This window comes from Microcaecilia unicolor, chromosome 3 (assembly GCF_901765095.1).
Source record: "Microcaecilia unicolor chromosome 3, aMicUni1.1, whole genome shotgun sequence".
In the NCBI taxonomy this organism is placed as follows: Eukaryota; Metazoa; Chordata; class Amphibia; order Gymnophiona; family Siphonopidae; genus Microcaecilia; species Microcaecilia unicolor.
Genome location: NC_044033.1, coordinates 267614260 through 267633766, shown reverse-complemented (window position 1 = coordinate 267633766; position 19507 = coordinate 267614260). Strand labels below are relative to the sequence as shown.

General features: G+C 40.6%; 1 protein-coding gene across 1 annotated transcript in view; it reads right to left on the bottom strand.

Moving 5' to 3' along the window:
* SFT2D1 (SFT2 domain containing 1) overlaps positions 1-19507 on the bottom strand; it is a 112997-nt gene that overhangs the window by 47959 nt on the left and 45531 nt on the right. Inside the window, exons 3-5 of the mRNA XM_030198079.1 lie at positions 19053-19060; positions 10992-11066; positions 434-515 (exon numbers count right to left, since the gene is read on the bottom strand). Coding sequence (XP_030053939.1) covers positions 434-515; positions 10992-11066; positions 19053-19060 — 165 coding nt within the window. The remainder of the gene's footprint in view (positions 1-433; positions 516-10991; positions 11067-19052; positions 19061-19507) is intronic.

Below are 19507 nucleotides of genomic sequence, written 5' to 3'. Positions count from 1 at the left end.
GCAACGTTACTAGATAATTGCTGCACATGGGGGTTGCTAGCAGCAACAACCACTAGCTCCCCTTGATTACAGCATCTGCTGTTGGGTTAGCAGGCTTTCCCTCAGGTTTTCTTCCAGCCTGGCTCTCCTGCTGACCTCATAGCTCCACTGCTTTATGGGACTTGTAGTTTCCCCACTTAATGCAATGTCCTCATTTAATTTCCACTGATTTGAAGTGAGCACTTATAGGAAAGGAAGTAAGCCAAATCCTTTCACACACCAGTGTCTTATCATAGAATATATTTTTTTTACCTCTGCTTTTCACAGACAAATCTACTTGACCACTGCAGCCTAAACAAAAGAACCCATCTTCAGCCTATTAGGAAATACTCTATACTATATGTAAATGAGCTTGCACGCAGAAGGAAATATGCTCAGACAGAATGCAAGTTACCAGCATAACCACTGTAGCAATCAATCTTGTCGGCTCAAACATTTTCTTCAGTTGTTTCAAAGGACCCATCAGAAAACAAGTGCTAATAAAGAAAAAAACAAGGAAAGGCGTTAAGACAACCCAAAGAGGACAATTTAATGACACATTCTTAATTCCAAAAATCAGAAAAGCTTCTCAGACAAGTGCATGTAAGTCTCCCACACAGTTCTCGCATCCATAAAAGCAGAATACAGAAAACAATCCTCACACTGCTATGACTTATCTGGCATCAAAGCCTCTTAGAGTCATTTTTCAAAATTATGCCAGTATTTAATCCCTAAGCAATTTTTCAAGAGAAAGTATATATCCACAGAAATAGACACCTGCTTTGTTTGCAGATACCTTTTAAGGCCACATGTAATTTAAAAAACACGCAGAAGTGTGTGTTGCTACATACTCTGCCCTACATCCACCTCCAGGCCAACACATGAAACACACGTAATTTTGCCTGAGGAGAAGGCAGGCATTTTTTAAAAGTAATTTATTTGGATAAAAGGTTTGGTGTTTTTTAAAAATTGCCTGCCAAATGAATGAACAAGTCAACACTTAAAATCCCTTCTGAACCCCAATCAATAGAATCATTTGTAAGAATGTATTTACGTCAAGTCATTTAATGTATCTTTTATTTATGACAAGTACTACAGCCATTAAAAAAGGCAAAAGAAACCAAATCTGGATATTATACATACAGGTAGAAACTCACTGAGAATACACCATATGGATTCATTCTCTCACAGCCTTGCTGGACAAACAGCATTAGTTTTTCCATTTCCAGAATGACACTGCCATGTATTTCTATAAGTTATCAAATCTGTATTTATACTTCTTTTGGCAGCACGACAGGGGAAACAATGAAACCTCCACAGTAATCAAAACAAGAAAGGAAGGGGTGGAAGACGCCAACCAATATTGTTCCAAAGTAGCAACCAAAATAAAGTCCAGTGCTTCTAAAAAAAAAACATTTTATTCTCCAAGGCGCATAAGATACGTGGACAAACTTGACACAACACAGGCCGTGTTTCGACTATAAAGCCTTCCTCAGGGGTCTGTATAGTAGTAGTAGTAGTAGATAAAGTACAGAAAGAATACAAATAAAAATACATGTAAAATATGAATGATTTTTCTTACATGTGTAAACAAACGTATGTAGAAGCAAAAATGACAAAAGTAACCAAATCAGAACAAAATGACACCAAATCTATATGAAGAAAAATTTGTGAACACAGTACTTGTATAAACTAATGTGATACAGTAAAAAGTGAATACAAGTGTGATATAGTCTAAACATGTTAAATATGTGCTAAAAAGATAGAATGAAACTTAGAAAAACAAATAAGAAAAACAAATCTTAGAAAAATACCATGGTATTTTAATGTGGCAGCTAACTTTGGCATATCTCTCTCTCTCCAATAGCTGTCTCCCATAGCCCATGGCTTGCATGTTTGTTTGATTTATTTATTTATATTTTGTCTCATCTCTCTCTATTCTCCCTATTGAGTTGCGGACAGGTACATTCAGTGGCCCTTTTACAAAGGCGCGCTGAAAAATGGCCTGCGGTATTGTAGACGCATGTTTTGGGTGCACAAAGAATAATTTTTCGGTGCACCTGTAAAAAAATTCCTTTTTTAAAATTCTTGCCAAAAATAGACGTGCGGCAAAATGAAAATTGCAGAGCGTCCATTTTGGGTCTGAGACCTTACTGCCGGCCATTGACCTAGCAGTAAAGTCTCATGCGGTAACTGGGCGGTAATGACCTATACGCGTGATATGCCACTTGGCATGTGTCCGAAAATAAAAATTATTTTTTGGGACGCGCGCCAAAAATGAAATTACCGCAAGAGCCAAGTGGTAGCTGGGCAGTAACTCCATTTTGGCACGCGTTGGGCACGCGTAGACGCTTACACAGCTTAGTAAAAGGGACCCTCATTTATCACTTGTTTCTTTTCACTATCTGATTCACAAATACCACAACATATATTTATTTGTTCTTCTAAGTTTCATAATAATAGGCGATTTCAATATGTTGGATATTGATTAGGGTATCTCTATTGTGGGATCTTTCTGGATGATCTACAAAGAGATGTTCTAGCAGTTGGTAATGGCACCCATGCAGGATGGGGCCATACTGAACCCAGTGCTTATCAACAGAGCATTTCTGATGTTGTAGAACTTCATCTTGTTGTACCTACTATTTCAGTGCCAATTGTTTGTATTGCTTCTGTATGATAAATTTTAATATCTTAATAAAAAGATTAAACTTAAAAAGAATCTCTGATGCGGCAGTCAAATAGGAATATGCACATAGGAGCCAACCTTTCAAAATTATTGGGGGGGGGGGGGGGTGCTAAACACAATGGAAATTCTCTCTCCCTGGACAGAATCAAGACATTTGCTCAATATTGGGGGTGCTCAAGCACCCACAGAGCCGGCTCCTATGAATATGCAGATAAGAACATAAGAATAGCTATACTGGGACAAACGGTCCATGTAGCCCAGTATCCTGTTTCCAACAGTGGCCAATCCAGGTCACCATTACCTGGCAGAAACCCAAACAGTAGCAACATTCCATGCTACCAATCCCAGGGCAAGCAGTAGCTTCCCCATGTCTGCCTCAATAGAAGACTATGGACTTTTCTTCCAGGAACTTGTCCAAACCTTTTTTAAACCCAGATATGCTAACCACTGTTACCACATCCTCTGGTAATGAGTTCCAACTATTTTTTGAGTGAAAAATATTTCCTTCTATTTGTTTTAAAATATTTCCATGTAACTTCATTGAGTGTCCCCTAGTCTTTGTACTTTTTGAAAGAGTGAAAAATTGATTCACTTTTACCCACTCTACATCACTCAGGTCAAAGAAATGAAGCAAATTGATGAGGCAAGACTTCCCTTGGCTGAAGCCATACTGACTCTGATCCATTAAACCTTGTTTGTCTCCGTGTTCCGTAATTTTACTTTTTATAATAGTTTCCACTATTTTGCCTGGCACTGAAGTCAAGATTCACCCTTAGAACTCTTTTTAAAAATCTGCGTTACACTGGCCCCATCCAATCTTCAGTTACTCCGGACGATTTTAACAGGTTACAGATCACTAACAACAGATTAGCAATTTCAAGTTCAGTACCTTGGGGTGTATGCCATCAGATCCAGGTGATTTATCACTCTTTAACTTGTCGATTTGACTCAGTACGCCTTCCAGGCTCACTGAGATTTCTTTCAGTTCCTCTGCATGTTCACCCTTGAAAACCATTTCTGGTACAGATAGATCTTTTACATTGTCTTCTGTAAAGACCAAAGCAAAGAATTCATTCAGTCTTTCCACTATGGCCTTGTCCTTCCTGACTGCCCCTTTTGCTCCTTCATAATCTAATGGTCCCACGGATTTCCTCACAGGCTTTCTGCTTCTGATGAACCTGAAAAAGATAACCCTCTGAGATCCAAGGAGGTGAGAAATTCTTCCACTTGTATGCTGAGATCATAGTCTTTAAAAGTAAAGCATTTCAGGATGGAAACCTTAAAGTACAATTTTAAACACTTGAGATTTTAGAGTTGTGCAGGAACGTGGTGTGGCATGATCCGGGCTGTGCTCTCACTCAAACAACAAAAAACCGACACACAATCCAGTCTGGTTTTTCCAAGTCTCCAGCTATGACGAGCAAAAGTTGTGAAGCCCAGAAAAAGGATTCCCAATGCAGGCAGGTCATATAATAAAGTTCCAGAGTCTTATGTTCATATATCAAGTCTCTGAAGAAGAGACAAGAAACTGTCTCCTTGCCTCCTCTCCCCCCCCCCCCCCCTCTTAAACAGGTAATAAAGTCTCTTCAAAACATTGTCCCCAAGGCTCAAAAGAAAAACTTACAAAAAATTATGTGCTCTAGCTGACAGCCAGAAGTAGGCACAGTGATTGTTCAGCAAAGTTTGAAGTTCAAACCTTCTGTTAGTACCTTTACTTAGGCACAGCAGCTCATTCACTTCCCTTTTCCTTTAGAATATAGATCACTAAGACACAACTCAAAGAGCCATGTCACCATCCCTCCTTGCACATATCAGGGTTGTTTTTTTTTTTTAATAACTGCACTTGCTAAAGCATCCACTTTAGGTCGGTTTAATTTCTTTTTCTCCTCAGGCAGTAAGGGTGCAGTTTTACCATGGCTTTGCCAACTTTAAGACCTGCTTCAGGGGCATCCCATTCAGAAGTGAAAAGGGAAATGGGACTTGATATACCGCCTTTCTGAGGTTTTTGCAACTACATTCAAAGCAGTTTACACATATTCAGGTACTTATTTTGTACCAGGGGCAATGGAGGGTTAAGTGACTTGCCCAGAGTCACAAGACTTTGAATAGCCTGATGAATTGGAAAAGCTTTGGTAGGATCTCTTGTGCCTAAGAGGATAGGATTTCTAGAAGAGGAGGTTTCTTGTGGAGAAATTAGGGAGATATTCAGCAGCTCAAGTGTCCTAGAAACTATAGATGGTAATTCCTCTTTGGGAAAAGGCCGGACCACTGTAGATCATCTCCATCTTCAACTGGAAGCTCCCCTTCTTCTATTTGGTCTCGTTCCGATCCAGTCTTGGTTACCACAGACTCCACATGGTCTGACCCTGCTGCAGACATAATTGAACTGGATTCCAAACCTCCAATGCTTGTAAACATCTGCTCTTTGGTGCAGAAGGCTCCACATGATCCCTAGAGACTATTATGTAGGGTTCTGGAGCCTGATCTTTCTGAGAGTGCTTTAATGAAAAAGCTTTGTGACGTTACAAAACAAATTCAGGACAAAAAGGCATATTTGGATCAAGAGCCTGCTCTGAAGCAGTATAGGAAGTAGAAGGATTTACAGACACTTCAGCAGTCTGTGAAATCCTCTTCTGAAGCATAATATCATCTGCTCAAAGTGTTTCAGGTTCTCCACAGACCAGCCCAGGCACTCCTATGTCAACTGAAGACCAGGGAAAAATGGCTACTTTTCCAGCAGATTCAACCTGGGAACTGTGGGCAGACAAAGGAGCTGGGGCCAAATCTTCACTCTTAGAGGAATGTGTTTTATTTATTTTTTTAAAAGAGATAAGTAGCTGGTACTATGGTTTGATAAAGAGGAAGGTCCCGCCAGACAAGCAGAGCAGTCACCCCCCCCCCCCCCCACACACACACACAGGAACAGCACTTGACATATTCTGCAGGGACATCCATGGGAGCTGTGCCCGAAATGTCCCTCGACTGCATCAGACACTAATATAAATTGTGACGGGTGCTGCGGCCTACCTCAGCCTGGTGGTGTAACAAATGCACTGAAGCAGCAACAGAGAACCTGGGCTCTCCCAGAAACACGCTTTGTAAGAGGGAAGGATCACCCTCCCCAGGCACACAGAAAACTTACAGTTCAGGTGATTTTCATAGCAAGGATAAAGGAAGTTTTCTAGTCTTCAAACATGGAACTAAGACACCTAGCATCAAAATCACAGTTTAACAGCAGCAAAGATTTTTTTTTTTTCCTGGAAAGAAAATCGCCTAAGGCAAGAAGCTGTGGCTGGGTAAGAGGAAAGGGAGAAATTCTCACACTCTGAGATATCCCTTTGGTTCCAAATCATTTTTTTAAAATATATTGTTTATCGTTTATTAAAACTTGATGATAAAAGTGTCAAGTCTATAAAAGGTTCAGGCAGTTTACAACCTATAACATAAAAAGAACTCCAAAAGCCACAGAAAAGCAGTGAAATACAATCAGAAAGACACATAAAAAATGGAATATTTTCCTCCTTAATTGGGTAGCAGTTCTCCAACTAGCCCAGGAGATTCTTTCCATAAGTAGTTCAGGAGCTGCACAGTTCACCCATCACCATCTGCTGAACACAGAGAAATACTGAACACCCGAGGCCCTCATAAAGTACAATCAAGAATTCTAAAATCTTCTGGCTGATGGACACAACCCACAAGGTCTGGTAAGGACAGTAAGGAACAGTAATTTTTTTCCTTCAGATTAAAGAATGTAAACCACTAATATCTAGAGCAGAGCTTATCAATATTTCTGTAGCAGTGACCCCATTCACACAACCACAGAAAGTGTACAACTCCACGGAGGCACAGACCAATGACATGGTCTTATAGATGTTTGTGGGGTTATGATCCTAAACACACGTGTGGAAAGCCCTGATCTAGAGTACAAACCTTCAGGCTACTGATTACAGAACTTGGACTTATTTATTTATTTACAGCATTTATATCCCACAATTTCCCACCCATGAGCAGGCCCAATGTGGCTTACAACAATCTACATAAAAACACAGCATGTCAGGGGTCAAACAATTAATGTCCTAGAAGTATAATGGGGAAAAGGCAAAGCCAGGTAAAGTAAAAGAGAAAGAGCAGCGGTGAGTAATGTGACACCGGGGTAAGACAGATCAGAAGGTAGAGATGCCTGGCGGGAGTGAGGCAAATAGAAAGGTCTTGAGGCGCTTTTTGAAAGTAGGGTGATCAGTAATAAGTTTCACCAGTTTAGGCAGTTCATTCCAGAGATGAGTGCTAGAGTAGGAGAAAGTTGATGCACAGGTGCTTTTGTATTTAAGTCCATTATATACTGGGTAATGGAGGTTTAAGTACGTTCGTGAGGATCTGTGGGAGCTCCTTGGTGGCAAGTTGATTAGGGTGTCCATGTATGCAGGGGCTTCACCATAAATGATTTTATGCACCAGAGCGCAAACTTTAAAGTGATACGGTCTTTTGACAGGAAGCCAGCGCAGTTTCTCTCGCAGAGGCCTTGTACTTTCAAATCTAGATGCACATAAATGAGCCTGGCAGCCGTTATTCTGAGCTGTCTGTAGTTTTTTCAGAAGCACATCTTTGCACCCTGAGTAGATGCCATTGCAATAATCAAGACGGCTAATGTTTTATACTTTTAGTGGGTGCGTCCTAGCTCAACATCCCACAGTACATTCTGCAGATCTTCCTTTTTCGATTATCAGTTTTGTACCACCTTATAACCTATGTTTGCACATCCTTTTCCTGTTTGGTTCTCTGTACAATTAATTGGATTCCTGTAATTCTTAAGGATAAGGAACACACACTCAGTTATATTGTTTTTGCTTATTTATTCCACATTGTCATACATCTAAGGCTTCCCCCCTTAACACACATTTTCCAATATTCATCCAGTGCCTCCTTGAAATTAGTCCTTCTTTTCTTATAATTCTTCTCCTAGAACTGAAGGTCATTACTCCTGAACATCCAAAGAATGCTATTTTTAATAATAACCTATGGAGCTGTAAATTTTCAATTAATTCATATCTATGACGTCCTACTATCATTTTTTATTTCATGTTATATGTTGTAAACTGCCTGGACCTTTTATAGACCTGACATTTATATCAAGTTTTTAATAAACCGATAAAACAATATATTTAAAAAAATGATTTGGAACCAAAGGGATATCTCAAGAGTGTGAGAATTTCTCCCTTTCCCCTTACCCAGCCACTGCTTCTTGCCTTAGCCAATTTTCTTTCCCAGGAAAAAAAAATGTTCTATATTTGAAGACAAGAAACTTCCTTATCCTTGCTATGAAAACCACCTGAACTGTAAGTTTTCTGTGTGCCTGAGAAATGTCTCACCTTTCACACTTTCCTGTAAACCTAAAAGTCACATATTATTTCTCTGGACTTCAGTTTTCAAAGTCTTACAGTTTCTCCTTCAGCTGGTCACTGTGGGGTCCTTTTACTAAGCTGCAGTAAGCACTATCACATGCTTTAAAGGGTTTACTGCAGTATGCACTCGGACATCCTGTGGTAAGTTCCTAAACTGCAAATGCAAACCATGCACTAAAATATTTTTAATTTTTCTGCAGAGGGGGCATATCTGGGGGGGGGGGAGGGCGCAGAATGAGTGTTTCTGTGCTAATCAGTTAGTGCACCTACATTACCATGTGATTAGCGTGTGAGCCCTTACCACCTACAAACAGGTGTAGTGCTTGCATTAAAAATGTTTTAATGGCCACGCGCTAATGACAACATTAGCGATCAGCCGTTAATAGGGAAAATGGAAAATCAGCTATTTTCCAGCTGCAGTAAAACCCACATAAGGGTGTGCTAAGGCCATTTTCAACTGCAGCTTAGTATCAGCACCCCTGAGATACTTATAATTTCCACTTAGACTTCTTGCTATGAAACATCTTCATTTCCACTTTTATTAAGCTCATCCACTGAAGATTCTAATGTATGAAATTTGTCGCCTAGTGCTGCCAGTGCTAACTTTGTGCATTCTTTCATCAGGTCTTCTGACATGATTTTCACAGATCTTTGGAGTGCCTGACACCATCTTGTCCTCTAGTACCCTCAGTTTTTTCAACTGCCATTTCCTTCATTTTAGTTGCTAAAGTTATGTATCACACACGGCCAGCCACCTTGGAGGCAGAAGGCAGTATATGCAAGGCTTCACAATGCTATACAGTTTCCACAGAGAATCAGGGGAGATGGAATAATTGCAGCGGCTGTATAATTATGTAATGTACAACTGAAAACCTAAGAACAAGGGAGGACATCGACTCAATCTTGAAAAAAGTGTGTGTATATTTAGCTGTTTTTCTACTTAATGAAACCTATATTTAAACGGTCACACATGCATTGCTCTTCAATGTTATATTTTGCTTATTATTGCTCTGTAGATAATTCTGTTTACATAAATGTCTTTATAAAATAATTAGGGCTTTGTGGAAGAGATTGGGAAATTCTACAGCCAAAACGATTGGAAGGCTCTTCTGTTGTTTAAGTATAAAAGACAATAAGTCAAGCTTCCAAGGCTGAAATAAAAAGATGACAATAGGCAAGGAGCATCAAAAGAAATAACCAGGCCGAGACACATAAATTCTGGAATGAAGACCAAGTCCAATGTCTTCCCTCACCCTAGCAGGCCCTAATCAGAAGACATTTACTGCATGGTTCCACAATATTTCCACTTTAAGAAAATCGTCCACCTCACAGACTTATGTGAAACCAATTTGACAAAAGCCAGAACTGCAGTATCCATTTAAGGTAGGGTTGGTGGAAGTCTGGCCTGGGAAGACTGTACACAGGTCTGGGTTTCAGGATACTGCATATACATTTATTGCTCATCAGATATCTGTGTATACTTGGTACAAAAATAAGATTCATTTGGACACTTTGGTTATCTTGAAAGTCAGACCTGTCTGATCACCACACCTGAGAACTAGAACTGCACACCTTACCCTGAGTTAGGAGGTACTGCTGTCATTTTGTTAAATGCACTGTACAGCTGTCCCCAACTAAATGACATGACACAAAAGAGACCAGTCTGTGGCGAGGTTTGAAATAACAGTGCCACACAGCTCTGAGAAATCAAGCTTAAAGAGGTAAGAACTCAAAGTATCACATGCCTCCTGAAGTGTACTTCAAATTGTGAAAACAACAAGGAAATTATATTTTGGTGCCCAATGAGACAAAGGTGATATGCGAGCCAACTTCTGTTTAAGACTGATGCCAAGTTTCTGTTGTTGGCAGGCAAAGTTAACTTGCAGTATTTAGGTAACAAATTACTTCTCAACTGACAATGCTGGCTACTGAACTTAAGTTTAGTCCACATGGTCCTAACAGTTATACTATGAATTCAGGGGCCTGCTTCTCATTTGTAACACTGTAAAAGGCACAGTTTTCTTTGCTCAGCAGTACAACAGAGAACAGTAAGAGATATTATTCAAGGTGTGGTTATGGTGTGCAGCAAACACCACCAAAACATCATGTAACCAAAATATTTTTATTTCTTCAGGAAGAGTCATTGTGTTATTACCAATGACAAGCCTGCTGAAGTTGTAGGCTTTTTGCATGCTTTCAGCATCTTTACCACATCAAATGTGACCCTAGTGGCAGATCAAAACTCCTGGTTTACATACTCTGCCTAATTGCATCTGCCCTCTGAGATTATAATGGGTTTGCCCATCTCCTTCCCCTGCTTTGTTGTGCCTGTATCTCTGTCCCAACCATACTTACTTTCTGATGTGATGTTAGTTGTTGGCAGACTCGTAAGTAGTATTACTCATTTCCTCTGAATCTCACACTTCTGTAACGTTTTTTTTTTTAAATTGAAAAATGCAACCTTCTTGGACCCTGATGCCTGCTAAATATCAATATTTCCACCACACCCCCTTCTCCTTTCCTCCTTACTAAGGAGATCTTCAGATTTCTGTGTAGGGTATGTCATGCTCTGTGCCAATTCAGTGGCCCTTCTTGTACTGTTCATAGCCTTTCAATGTGTTATAAAAACTCAACACAATGCCCCAGATAGGATTCTACAGATGACTGTACAAGGGTAATATACTTTTCTTTTATTATCTGAGGTATTTTCCATTCTACACCCAGACTCACACTTAAGCTTTCTAAGAACCTTCGGTTCTTTGATAATTAAGTTTTTTTTCCAGCTTGTTAGTTGCATTACCCTCCTGAATAAGTGAGCAAAATCAGTATTTTGAATTAAGCAAAACATTCCAGGAGACCCCTGAATTACAGGAATGTATACTTACCTAGCTAATGCAGCAATATTTCCTAGAGTGTAAAACAGTGCAAACACTTTTGTGCCATTTGGAATCCATAGTATGCTGTTCCCTATACAAGAGAAAATATTTGAATGGTTAAAGAGCTCAAAATAGACTCTTATGACAAGGTAAATGCTTCGGTTTTGAAGTTGCAACAACTAAACAAAATGCATTATTAGCAACCTCCTTGAATTGCGCCTTCTGCTTACAAGCAAAATGTGGTATTTTTTCATGAAGTCACCTGAGAACATTTCAAATATGATGGTTCTAATCTTATTAAAGGATCAAATACCTTTGCAAAGCAATGACAAATGTATTAAATCTATGTATCATATTTCAGCTGAGTCAGCAGATATCCATGAACATGGCAGCTGGACGAGACACCATTAGTACCAGCTAAGCAGTCTCTGAGAATCACGTCCAGTAACAGCCCATTATAAGACATTTTCTTCCCCCTCCCCCCCACTCAGATGTATACTGTATATATATTTATTAGATTCTTTAAATACTATATATAGGGAAAGGAAACAGATTTTGTTATGCCACTTTTCTGTAGTACTATCAAAAGGTACAAGTGAATCGATTTTTCACTCTTTCAAAAAGTACAAAGACCAGGAGAAACTCAATGAATTACATGGAAATACATTTAAAACAAATAGGAGGAAATATTTTTTCACTGAATGAATAGTTAAGCTCTGGAACTCATTGCCAGAGGATGTAATAACAGTGATTAGTGTATCTGGGTTTTAAAACAGTTTGGACAAGATCCTGGAGGAAAAGTCCATAGTCTGTTATTGAGATGGACATGCGGAAGCCACTGCTTGCCCATGGATTTCTGCCAGGTACTTGTGACATGGATTGGCTACTGCTGGAAGCAGGATACTGGGCTAGATAAACCACAGGTCTGCCCCAGTATAGCTATTCTTATTTTCTTAAGACTGAAAGAAGAGGAAGGTCAAGTCTGGATAGAAGAACTCCGACACATCTAGTGAGGTGTTGATGGACACCTGTTTGTTGAAAGATGCTATCACACTCATTTAGCTCTTACCCTAAAGCCACTAACTTCAGTAGAGATTATAAAATAAAGTAGATATGGTTTTCGTGGGCGACTGTTTCAATCACAAAGAAAACAGCCCTTATAAAAATGTGACAGTATCAAAACCAGTTACAATACATTGGTAACAAAATCAGCTTTTTCATTAAAAGAACTGTCGTATCAACCTATGGGGTGCAATTATATAGACATGGCAAGTGTCTAAATGTGACAGTGATGTGCATCACTTACAGTATCTGTAAGTTACATGCATTAAGTGGGCGCTCCACCTATGTCCTTGCCCATGCTCCACCCATGTGTACACCCTCCTTACAATATGCACTATGCAAAGTAGTTGTGTAGTTACCGAACAGTGCTTATGTGTGCACAGACGTGCATATATAATATTCTAAATATTTACGCACACATAAGCATGTAAATGTTAGCATCTAGTTTATACAAATTGCCCTTCACGTACCCTCACACGCATTATCATGGCTATTTCCACCCTTCAATAAAGAAAATTCAGCGGGTAAGTTCCAAGGCATTTCTAGAAACACACCCCTGACCTGTTGCAGCAACAGAGCCTCAGCAACATCTTATATCATGCTGCCATCCATGCTATATGCTCCATTATCTTTTTTGTTAAGGCATTTTTGTTTGTTGAAACAGGTTCGATTTGGCTTTCATGCTTTACTCATGGACCCATCTTGATTGCCAATTTTTAAAATTTCTTTGAATGTGTTTAAGGTTAGTAATGATATGTACTCGTGACTTTCTTTAATGTCCTATTTGTTTGCAAAACCAAGGCATTTTAGGATTTTTTTCAGCACTTTTTAGTGACGGTCGCTATGTTTGCCCCATGACATCATTGGAATGTGTGTGTATGGTAAGCATTGCCTTTTTTTTTTTGAATTATGAACACGTTTTAAGGTTCCCCAGCTGTTTTATGCATTTTTGACCTTTATTTCTAGATTTTCATATGTTTTTACTTAAGCAATCCATTGTTGCTTTGTGACTCATTGTTTTTCAGAATGTCATGGGTCAGGTGACCCAGTTAGTGCTTAAAGAGTTAGGAGACTGGTGTATGTCATTGTGTTTTGTTTTAAGCAGCTCTGCTTTGTGAACATAGCACTGTAACTGAGTAAGGTTTATTCACTGAACTATTTTTCTTTATAACCCACAGTAATACCTCATGGTAATATGAATCCTGACACTATAAGGGTAGCATGTAATAGTAGTATTCGGTTCCACAAGGATTATAGTTTTATACAAGTAGTCTCTTCACTTCCATATTTTATCAGTATATATATTATATATATATATATATATATATATACACACACACACATATACACAGATTTATTTGCCTTTTATCTGATTATTTATTTATTCATATTGTTTTAGATTTAGTGCTTTGCATGTGAATAGTCATGTTTTATGATGGTTAAGGTTTGTGACCCATCAGTGATTTATATCTTGTTGTATTTTACAGTGTAGTTTAAACCCCTGAAGCCGCCCATGCAGGTGAGTCGGGCAGTATTGTAATCTACCATAATAAAGATTTAAGATTTTATCTACCTTTGATCATGTCTCCACAATTTCCTTCCTAACACTGTAAATGTGCTCTTTCAAACAGTTTAAAACTTAAAGCATTATTCATCCAGAATAGTGGAACCCCCAAGGCCATTCCTGATAATGGAAGTTTTAGATAATGGGAGCTTTTGAGGATAATGGATCATAGGAAGAAGTCAACCAGTTTTTCTATAATAAAAGGGTTTTTTTTTGGGTGGGGGCACAACAGATCATGGCCCTAAAACCACAAAGCAATGTTGCTGTCCTGTTAACAGATGTTTTCCATAGACAGCAGAATTGATTAGGCATACAAGTGAGATGACATCATTCAATGGTACAGGGATTAACTGCTCTCTAACAACTCAGAGTTCCAGCGGGCATGGCTCTTCCTGCACAGTGGTCCTCAGTTCTTCATGTAATTCCAAAGTTTAAGTTATTAGGCAATTCTCTGGGGGATGAGAGAAAATTTGCACCTGATCCGTCCTGATGTCTATGGAAAACACTTGTTACAGGTGCTCATTCCTCAACAAGCAGGACTGGAGCAAGGCACACAAGCTGGTGACTCCTAAGCTTAGGGCTTTTCAACTGTACTTGTTTGAAATTTTTATAGCAACTTGCACTGGTAGAATATGAGAGTTCCTAGCACAAAAGGGACTAATTGGCCAGAACAGCCTGACCAAAGGCACTGTCTGCTACAGACATTTTATCCAGGCAGTAATGTGAAGTAAAAGTATGAAACGAGACCACATTGCCACTTTGTAGATAGCAACCCAAAAAACCAGTCAGGATTATGACTATCAAAAAGCTGAAGGAAGTCAAATGAAATTCCCTGTATTAACCCACAATTACGTTATATCTGTATATAGTAATCAGCTATTAATTTGCAAACAAATATATATATATTTGTGCTCATATTAACTGAGAGACTGTCATCGATCTGAAAGATCATTTATGTCACAATGATGCAGAGTTTAGCAGGACTACAGTGGCCACAGTAGCTCTGATTTGTTAAGACTTCAACCTAGAGCTGAGAGGAGTAATCATTTGTTGATAACAGAATTGAATACTTGAAGCTAGCCAGCTTGCTATTTTTTTGGAGGTGGGGATGGGGAGGGACTGGTGTACCAGTCCTGTTGAGATCAAATGAGATGAACAACTGCATAAACTTTCTGATTGGCTTAGTCCTTGAAAAATAGTGTGCGAGAGCATGCTTACAGTCCAGAGTATGAAGGGCCTTCCCACATGCGTTTTTACGCATTTTTGAAAAAAAGATAGGAAAAACTATTTTCTCATTGATGTGAAAAGCTGACACTTTCTTCAGCAATGTTTAGGATGGATTCAGAGAACAACCTTCACCCTTCTAGCCAAGATTACTGCAACCAGGAGTAGAGCAGTAGCTTAGTGGTTAGGGCAGCAGGACTTTGAGCCTGCGGAAGTGGTTCAATTCCCACTGCAGCTACTTTGGGTGGTGGAGGCGTGGAATGGCCTCCCGGTGGAGGTTGTGGAGTCGAGGACTGTTCCAGAATTTAAAAAGGCATGGGTTAAGCATGTGGGATCGCTTAGGAACAGGAAGAATTAGGGGTTACAGAGGATGGGCAGACTGGATGGGTCATATGGCCTTTATCTACCATCATGTTTCTAACATTCTGAGGATGAACTTCAGAGAAGTTTCTAATGGCTCAAAGAGGTAGTTTCATTAATGAAATTAGCATCAGGTTAAGGCAGCGGTTCCAAAACTGTATGCTACAGCACCCTGGTGCGCCACAATGAACTCTCAGGGGTACCGCAGCACATCGCTCCCTACTTTCCCCTCCTGCAGGTCCAGCATCTGACGTTTCTTGCTTCTTCCCTCTGCTGCATCCGGCCCTCGCAACAGGAAGTTACATCAAAGAGAGCCAGATTGGGAAGGCCCCGGAGTGCCTGTGTGAAACACGGATGGCCCGAAAATGTAAGCTGCAAGCACTGCAGGAACAGCAGGGGATAGAGAAGGAAGCGGCAGTGATCCTGGATCTGCAGGAAGGAAGGTAGCGAGCGATGCTGGATTTGGGGAAGGCAGAGGGCTGCAGGGAAAGGGAGACGTATGTGGCGGGAGGGGGGGGAGGTGCGGGGGGCACAAACTGAAAAAGTTGGGAACTCCTGGGTAAGGTTTCAAAATAACAGGGGAATTCTGCAGAGGAGGCTTGACAAGGAGAAGCCCCTTTATGAAATATTAGATAACTGTATAGAGGAAGAGTCTATATATATGGCACCTAAAAAAAAAAATCCGTGCGGAAATCAGTGCCAATTAAGCTCTATAAGTGGAGCCTAGATTTATAGTAAACAGAATAGTATACCATGATATCTCAGTGCCTAACACTACATGCCTCCAATTACACCAACAAAAATGTGGCGTAAATCCCAGCGCATAGATTTAGGTGCACTGGGCCATATTCTTTAATTACGTGCGTAAAATTAAGCACACTGCAATACAGAATGCACTTAGCGAGCTGCGCGTGTAAATTCTAATTGTTGCCAATTAGTGTTTATTATTGCTTGTTAAGAGGTGATATCAATGCTGATTAGCTTGCTAAGCCAATTAAGTTATGCGCGTTGTTATAGAATACGCTTGGATTTCAGCGCATATCTCTAGGCACACTATATAGAATCCGGGGGATAGTGGGAAACTAGAAGGTTACATACTGGGGCGTAGTAGGCCAAAAGACAATAAGGTAGTATACTCTTATAGGACGTTTGATGGATTCATTGATACAGATGATACAAATACTGCAAGATTGTAGCCTGTGGACAGGTGCTGGTATCGTGCCCATAAATTAGCAAAATGTTAGTAAAAAGTGACCACTTGAAAGAGTAAGAATGTCTAGTTGATGGCCTTCTAGCAGCTATAAGAATGTCTCAATAGGCTGAGGCACTCCCATGTGAGAGACTAGTGACTACATTTACAGGTTAAGAGGGCCAGAGACTTCAAGTTCGGATAAAGAAGGCACCCTTCTGAATAATCAATGTGAGAAACTGATGAAGCGTTCATGGAAATAGAGCAGCCAGCAACTTGGGAAGTGGAAAACAATTCTGATAAAGTCAGTAGGGTACCATGAAGATCATGGTGCTTGACCTCTATCAAAATTTGTGAAGGGTTTTTGCAATTACTACTACTACTTACTTCTAGTGTGCTACTAGATATAATGAGAGGAATCAGTGGGAGTATGCATAGAGGTAGAATAAAGAAATAGAACGGAAGCTTGGCTTCTCATGGTGGCAAAGAGGTTGATCTGAATGCTCCCCATTCTTGAAAAACTGAACTGAGAAAAGGTGTGTCCAGAGATCACTTGTAAGGTAGAATGATTCTGCTAAGCCTGTTTTCTATTGATGTTACACTCCTGGGATGTAAGCCACCTGGATTTGAATGCTGTTGACTACAGAAAGTAGAACCCACCCACCTACCTTTTGACATAAATCATTGCCACTTGGTTTGTCCATGTATATCGACATCAACAAACCCTGAAAAATGTGAAAGAATACACTGAAGGTTTCTAGACTGTTCCGAGCTCCAAGTGATTGATGTGAAGCAACCTCTCATAATGAACGTCAATGTGAGTTTCCCAGCCCTGGGTTAATGCCTCTGTCGTCAGAAACTGACTAATACTGGCTCTAATGAAAAGGTACTCTTCCAAAGAGGTTCTTTAGAGGCCTACCAAAAGATCATTAGCCAGAATTGAGGACGGTGGATAAATAACTGATATGAGAAGCTAACAGGCTTATTTTTGAAAGAGAAGGATGCCCATCTTTCGACACAAATTGGAAGATGGGCGTCCTTCTCACAGGGTCGCCCAAATCAGCATAATTGAAAGCCGATTTTGGACGTCCCCAACTGCTTTCCGTAGCAGGGACGACCACAGTTCCGGGGGCATGCTGGAGGCATAGCGAAGGCGGGACTTGCGTGCCTAACACATGGGTGTCCTCGACCCATAATGGAAAAAAGAAGGGCATCCCTGATGAGCACTTGGACAACTTTACTTGGTCCTTTTTTTTGTTACGACCAAGCCATGAAAAGGTGCCCGAACTGACCAGATGACCACCGGAGTGAATCGGGGATGACCTCCCCTTACTCCCCAGTGGTCATTAACCCCCTCCCACCCTAAAAAAAATTCTTTAAAAATATTTTTTGCCAGCCTCAAATGTCATACTCGGGTTCATCGCAGCAGTATACAGGTCCATGGAGCAGTTTTAGTGGGTGCAGTGCACTTCAGACAGGCGGACCCAGGCCCTACTTGTTACACTTGTGGTGGTAAATGTGAGCCCTCCAAAACCCATCAGAAACCCACTGTACCCACATCTAGGAGCCCCCTTCACCCATAAGGGCTATGGTAGTGGTGTACAGTGGTGGGTAGTGGGTTTTGGGAGGCTCAGCACACACGTTAAGGGAGCTATGCACCTGAGAGCAATTTCTGAAGTCCACTGCAGTGCCCCCTAGGGTGCCCAGTTGGTGTCCTGGCATGTCAGGGGGACCAGTGCACTACGAATGCTGGCTCCTCCCACGACCAAAGGGCTGGATTTGGTCGTTTCTGAGATGGGCGTCCTCAGTTTCCATTATCGTCGAAAATCAGAAACGACCAAGTCTAAGGACGACCATCTCTAAGGTCAACCTAAATTTCCAGATTTGGGCATCCCCAACCGTATTATCGAAACGAAAGATGGACGTCCATCTTGTTTTGATAATACGGGTTTCCCCGCCCCGTCACGGAGACGTCCTGCGAGGATGTCCTCAGAAAACTTGGGCGTCCCCATTCAGTTATGCCCCTCCACGTCAGTCAGTTCCACTGGAATTTTAAGTCCCATTGTAGATGCCTCATCTTTGAATGGCTGAAAGCACCACATGGACAGCTGAAGCCATTTGACATAGCAACTGAAGATAAGTTCTGGAGGTAGCCTTGGGCACTGTTTGTACACAAAAGACATGAGAAATGATGGCCTGCACTTTGTCCTCCAGTAGGAAGGACATTGCTCAATTCATATGCAGTGTGGCACTTATAAAGGAAATAGTGATCATCATCCATAGAAACTTCTGAAAGTTGATCAGAAAATGTCAATGACTGGTGAAGTTGTAAACGCTCACTTGCTAGAACTAAAGCCTGCACTTCTGAAAAGATCACTATGAGCCAGTTGTCAAGATATGGGAACATGAGATGACTTTTGTGTGGGAGGTACCACCACCAGGCATTTCATTAAAACACTGAGTACCAAGGACAGACCAAAAGGAAGGGCTTTGTTCTGGATGTGACTGATCTGGAAGCAGAATCTGAAATATTTCCTGCAACTGGGATAAACTGGGATATGCGTGTAGGCATCCTGAAAATCCAGCATGTACAGTCAATCCCCTATTTTTAGCCACAGCAGATTTGAAGAAAGTGCATTCATTTTAACTTTCTTGGTATTAAAGAAAAGACCTAGATCCCTGATGTCCAGAATGGGGCATAGGCCCCTTCAGTCTTTGTGAATTAGTAAGTATCTGGAAAAGAAACAACAATTTCTCTCCTGCAGAAGGACAAGTTCTATGGAATCAAATTGAAGCAAAAGAGCAACTTCTGCAAGAAGCAGATGTGAGACATGGAGAGGTGGGTTCATTGGAAAGGTCAATCTGATGGCCCCTTGAGAAGTCTGAGGTAGTAATCCTTTTGGATTATACTCAGAAGAACCCAGAAAATCTGTGGTGATGGTTTGCCAAAATTGAAAAAAATAATGAACCTGACCCCCTACAGAGGTTGTGACTGCTGAGAGAGAGGGTAGTCAAATGGAAGGCTGCTGCTTTGATGGAGCAAGGGTTAGCTGCTTAGGCTGAACTCCCTTTGATGAGGTCTCTGAGGAAGAGGACATTGATTCTGTGGAAGCTGTTTTTGATAAT